The 6,000-nt window shown below is 38.5% G+C and overlaps 1 protein-coding gene across 2 annotated transcripts; it reads right to left on the reverse strand.

Annotated features, from left to right (window-relative positions):
* Positions 1-410: 410 nt before the first annotated feature.
* On the reverse strand, positions 411-5,963 carry LOC102312521 (solute carrier family 22 member 5). 2 transcript variants are annotated; one of them, XM_005951847.2, is made up of 9 exons: positions 5,533-5,963; positions 4,796-4,950; positions 4,357-4,528; positions 3,490-3,616; positions 3,195-3,397; positions 2,738-2,952; positions 2,299-2,481; positions 1,439-1,574; positions 411-1,078 (listed from the first exon to the last, which is right to left on the reverse strand). In XM_005951847.2, exons 1-9 carry the CDS (start codon positions 5,598-5,600, stop codon positions 1,021-1,023), a joined length of 1,317 nt encoding a protein of 438 aa, XP_005951909.1. In that variant the 5' UTR covers positions 5,601-5,963; the 3' UTR covers positions 411-1,020. The 2 variants fall into 2 exon arrangements, with proteins under 2 accessions (XP_005951909.1, XP_005951911.1); XM_005951849.2 differs by lacking the exon at positions 2,299-2,481.
* Positions 5,964-6,000: the final 37 nt, after the last annotated feature.

The raw sequence follows: 6,000 nt of genomic DNA on the forward strand, positions 1-6,000 counted from the left end.
GGTTCCGGTAGTTCAGTGCAAAGAATATCATGTCATGTAATTATACAACTTTTTCAACTTTTTCTTAATTGACAGAAAAAATCCTTGAAAAACAAACAAACAAAACTATGGACCCACTGTGATAGTGGGGAAAAAAGAACGTTTAATTTAACTGTTTATCTGTGAATTATTACATTGGTGTAGTAGAAATTCTAGTCTGGCACCCATCCTCTATGGGAGGTTTCGTTTTGTATTATATTATCATTATTATAATTATTATTATTTACTTCATTTTGATTTTTTTAAATTTACCTTTTATTGGTTTCAGTGTTAGTTTTAGTCTTTATAATTATTATTGTATGGACGGGATAGAGAAAGAGAAAATACACACAACAAGTCACATTTTTTTCTTATCAGGATTATTAGGATTTTATTATTAATATACTGTTCTTATCATCATCTCTATTATTATTGTTATTTCTATTATGTAACCAACAACAATCCAAAGCATCAGTAACCAATGCAAGCACTCCACCCTCAAGTCTTTTATGGTAACTCCTTAATCAAAGTCTTTTTATTTCATCAAAATGATATAAAAAAATTGTAAGTTTTAAACACAAATTTTAAATCGTATAATCCAAGCATAGCAACTGCTCACACGACTTAAATTCAAGTTGATTTAAAATTTTAATTTTTTTCTTTTTGTTGTTTCACTTCCATATTCCTGCTCAGGATGAACAAGTGTTTTTGTGGTAATTTCCGCTGCGGCCTCACAACAAGAAGGTTCCTGGTCTTCCTGGTCTCATGACTGGGGCCTTTCTACATGATGAGGTAGACACCGTATAGTTTCTGGGGGGGGGATATATTAAAAAAAGTTTAGAGAATAAAAAGAACATACACATGGTTAAAAATGTGGCTAACAATTGCTAACACAAGACTAGAAAAGCAAATTCAAATAATTTGTTCATTTCTGCATCACGAGCTTTAAAAGGCAGTTGAGCATTTGATCTCAAACAGAGAAGTCTCGCTGACAGCTGGCTCCTAGACCTCAGCTGAATTCCCATCATCCTTTTGGCGACAGAGCCCTTTAAATTTGAACCTGGAAGCCAAATGAGGAGAGCTGCATCAGTTAGGCAATATTAAACAATAGATATTTGATATATATTTGCATTATTTGTTTTGTTTTTTCATTTCAGTTTTTTTCACATTGTACCCACCTTTATTTTTGATATTTCAAAATGAACTGTATATTTCTTATTCTGGTCTCATGACACAGACCTACCCACATAACACTTTAAGACCGCAGTGCAGTAAACAATCAAACCAGATTTCCCTATTTATATATTTTTTATTACAATCCATTCATAGGATATCTATTATATAGAGTGCAGATATGAACGCACCTGAATATACAACCTGCAAAAGCAGCATTACTAGCATAATCAATAGACAAGCTTACTTCTTAATGACTTGCATCTGATCGATGGTATCAGGAAGCGGTTTTCCAAATGACTCCGGAAGGAAAAGGGAGACAAAGACACCGATGACTGACAGGAGACCCACAGTCAACCACGGCAGGAACTCGTAGAACACAGCTGCAGACAAAACCAGAGCCCATTATTCAGATTATTTCTCTGCTACAGACTTCTGTCATCACTGAGCTGCAGGTCAGTTTGTTAGATTTAGAGTTGAGAAGCTGAGCATTAAGGATGCTTTTGTCATTAAAGTGAACTAAAACTTCATCTCTACACAATGACACCTGTCTCATAAAAAAGGCATAAAGGTTCTGTGTACACTACAAAGTGCTCTATTGCAGAATAATTATCCTAGTATGATGTTTACACAAAAGTAGGGATGCTTTGAAAACATGTAAATGAAAAACAGACGGCTATTAAGATCATTAGAAGCCTACAGGGCACCGAATAGAGCACAAGGACGTCGTAACAAAAACATATTGAAACAGAATTAGTTGTTCAATTTTCCATCTGCTGTTTTTTGATGCGCTGCACAATTTTCTCAATCATTTCTCGCTCTTGCCTCAAAACGAAGTTTAGCGAAGTTTTTAAATTTACTTAATTTCAACATTTACTGTCTTGGATTATTTGATTAAAGAGATTTTTTTTCATCATAGCCCACTCCATAGCTTTATTCTTTTCTCAGACCCAAGACCAGTAGAAAGTGTTGGAGAGTAAACTTAGGACATTTTTAATACGAGTATCGTCAGTTGTAACAGTTGTCCCAAATTTAACGTTTTTCTTCTTCTTCTTTTTTTCTTTTGTTGGGGGGAAAATGGGGTGATTGTGATGCCAAATATCTCACCCAGCTGCAATATGTATGGGGTGATAGAGGACCCCACTCTGGAGAATAAGGCAGCAGACGACAACATTGTATTCCTGATGACTGTGGGAGACAGCTCTCCAGTGAGCAGGTGCAGGATTCTTTCAGAAGCCAGGACTCCAAATTTACCTATCAGCACCAGGGTGAGGGTGATGTTGTGATACTCTGAAGGGAGGAGAAGGACTTTAAGCTTATGAGGAGTGAAACAAGTTATTTTTAAACATTTGGTGAGCAGGTTTACCTTCCCTCAAATAATCTTGTTTTGTCTATTTTGTCTATAAATCTCATTTAGGGCAGCACCTCTAACATAGTGGCTGTGTGTGTGAGGCCTTGTTGAAAAGGCTTATTGTGTTGATATTTTTCAACACAATGACAGTTATATTCACAAAGAGAGCAAGAAAAGGACAGTGGTCTCACTTACTGTGCAAAGTGATCTGGATGAGGAAGAGTGCCAGCGCCAACAGCAGGGAGAAGACAATAAAGGACACGCGGCGAGGAAAATATTTTGCGCTAAACCAGCTGACCAAGTGTGCCGGGATATCCATTAGTGACAGCAAGGTGTAGTTCAGAAAGGGGTTGCCATGGAGAGTAGTCATATTGAATGATAATCCAAAGTAGCTCACATTCAAAGAAAACCTGCAAACAACAAGAGAACAAAAAATAAATAAATAAAACGAATCCAGTTAGGATCGCTCAGTCAATTACATCAATAAGCAGTTGTAAAACATGTCAGAGTCACTGATGCCCAAAACCAGCATTCTGAGTTTTCTTTATATTTCTATTCTCTAGTTTTAGTTTCACGTGTACTTCTGAGTGTGGTTTTAGTCTGGTTTATATTCAGTTCGTTGAGTTCATAGATTCATGGGGAAGGCACTCACCAGAGAAACCACACTACGAGTGTGATACTTCGAGTGGTTGTGTTCCTCAGCAGACCCAGGTAACCAGAAACCTCAGGTTGCTGAGGTTGCTGAGGTTGTTCAGGTTGCTGAGGTTGTTCAGGTTGTGCTGGTTGTTCAGGTTGCTGAGGTTGTTCAGGCTGTTGAGGTTGTTCGGGTTGCTGCGACTGTTCAGACTGTTGAGACTGATCAATGTGCCACATAGAAAATTCATTACATTATCCAATGTAGTTTAGTGTGGTACACGTTGGACAAGGATAAGGTCAGAGGCTCTTACTTTTGCTGAGCGAAAGAGGTCAGATGGAAATTCCACTCCGTTCTCCAGAGCAGCAAACCTTAGCAGGAGTTCTGCTTCTTTAAAACGGCCTTTGGACACTAGCCAGCGAGAAGATTCTGGAACCAGCCTGGTGGACAGACAGACACAAATGTGTAGTTTATTAGTCAAGTCAGCACAGGTGGAAACTGAAGAAAAATACAAGAGCCTCCTGCTCCATCTATCTGTGTTTGAGAGAGTATTATTTATTCATCAAGCAGATGCTGGAAAAGTTAGAAATTATCTGGATGCGATGAGTTAGAAATTATCTGGATGCCACGAACGTCTTCTTTTGGCTGTCCCTGTACGGGTGGCCACAGTGGATCATCTGAGCGCCATAATGATAACTGTAAAAATCTGTGAAAAATGTATTTTGCCAGAAGCCAAAGATTTTTTATTTAACACTTTATGCTTGACTGTGACTGAATGAATGAGATTGCAGATACAACCTTGGAACTTTGATCATCAAATCAAAACAGGTTTAAACAGAAATGAGCCTTTAACAACGTTCAGTTGGGAGGAGATCTATGGGGAGAACGGGAACTGGAATAAAAAATTATAAATCCCTTTCTTTTGTCTCAAGATCCCCCAAATGGAAGGAAAAGGGCATCTGAGGAAGTGGAACAAAGTGATGGATGGATGGATGCATGGATGGAAGACTGGATGGATGGATGGATGGAGGCGCACATTTAGTTTACATTAGCTTAACACATTCCACAGTTCAACAAATTCCTCAACAACCTTTTATTTACTGAACAAAAAAAATCTGCTGAAAAAATCAGCAAATACTCAAGAAACAAAAATCCTAGTAGTGTACTGAGGTCAATTTACCACCAAAGGGGGAAACAGGCCAGACCAGGCAAAGCCATTAACACTGATAGATATCTCCAGTTCCTGACTATGTAGGCAGTGCCAGGGAATGCCACCATACCAGCTGAATAGAAAAAGCTCAAAGCAAGGCTGCTGAAGAGAACTCTTGGAACATCAACTAGGAGCTCAGAACCTGTGACGAAAAGGCAAAGTTTAAAGGAAATCAGGAAGTTGTACTTAATGTTATATTACAACTAATGTCCAATAAAATATTTTGTTTTCTGTTATCTGTTTACTGCACATGTGTAAATCAGAAAAGTCAGTCAAAGGTTGTGACTAGTTGACAATACAAGACAAGTGGTTTCCTTTTTGTTTCATTTTAGGTGTTGGCCGAAGGCTTATTACATTAAAAACAGCAGCAGTTGAGCAGACTATCCTAGAAATAAAGAAACACACTTACCAAGTACAAGAAGAACTATGCAAATGCTGACCTGACCCATGCCCACCATGAAGAAAAGCACATTGAAGACGGCCCAGGACTGAGCAAAACTCAAAGCGATGTTGAAGACACTTAGTATGAAAATGGAACTGAACAGAACAGGTTTCCTGCCAAACCTACAGTAAAAATACAGCAAGACAGCAATCAGCCACAACATGGGCACATACAGTTTTCTATTTAGATGTTAATGCTTAAAAAATAGGCCCATTAGCCTCAACAGCCTCAAAATAGGCCCATTAGCCTCAACAGGGCTTTAGCAGCTAGCATGACAGCTACCCTGAGGTACCCCTGAGCAAGGTACTGTCCCTACACACTGCTCCCCGGGCGCCTGCTTAGTGGCTGCCCACTGCTTCACTGAGTGAATGGGTCAAATGCAGAGAAAAAACAAGTAATTTCCCCATGGGGATCAATAAAGTATACATTATTATTATTATTATTATTATTATTATTATTATTATTATTATTAACCAAGAGCAAAAGAGTCATGTGCTCAGTGCACCTACATTAGGATTTATCAACAACAAAATGGAGTTCATTTAGCTCAAACTTAAAGGTAACCGAGATTTGGGAAGATAGATCCTTTATTTTATTTAGTCCTGCATGAGTTAGCTCACAGCTAACTAGCAGACATATTTTAGTGAAAAACATTGCAGGTTTGCTAACTTTAGAGACTGCTTGAGCTGAAACTGTGAATTTACCGGTCAGAGATCTGTCCAGAGAGGAAACAGCCACAAAGTGATCCCAGGAAGTAGATGAGAGAGGACATTGGCTGTTTCCACTTGTTGTCGCACACCAGGTTAAACTAGAAGACAGGGTACACATACGGATGATCTAAAGCAGGCATAAGAACATAGAAGGAAATACTTGGGCACTAATCTCTGTCTTCCAGCAGTCCCTGTGCAGACTGTTTGCTTCATTAGCCTCCATGTTGCTTTGTTTTGATGGGTGTGTAACATGAGTTTGTCTCTGTCCATATTTTACTCCTCAGGCTGTTTGACTTCTTATTCCTGTCACTGTTTGTATGACCACAAGTGGCATAAGGCTAAGGTAAACTTTAGAGGACATCCTTAAGCAATAGCTTCTCATAAATTACTGTGTGATGGAGGGATTCAATGTTGCCTTTACTGACACATCATCTGTAATGAGGTATATATATATATATATAT

Source organism: Haplochromis burtoni, unplaced genomic scaffold, assembly GCF_018398535.1.
Source record: "Haplochromis burtoni strain Fernald_Lab_line unplaced genomic scaffold, NCSU_Asbu1 Contig_1164, whole genome shotgun sequence".
NCBI lineage: Eukaryota > Metazoa > Chordata > Actinopteri > Cichliformes > Cichlidae > Haplochromis > Haplochromis burtoni.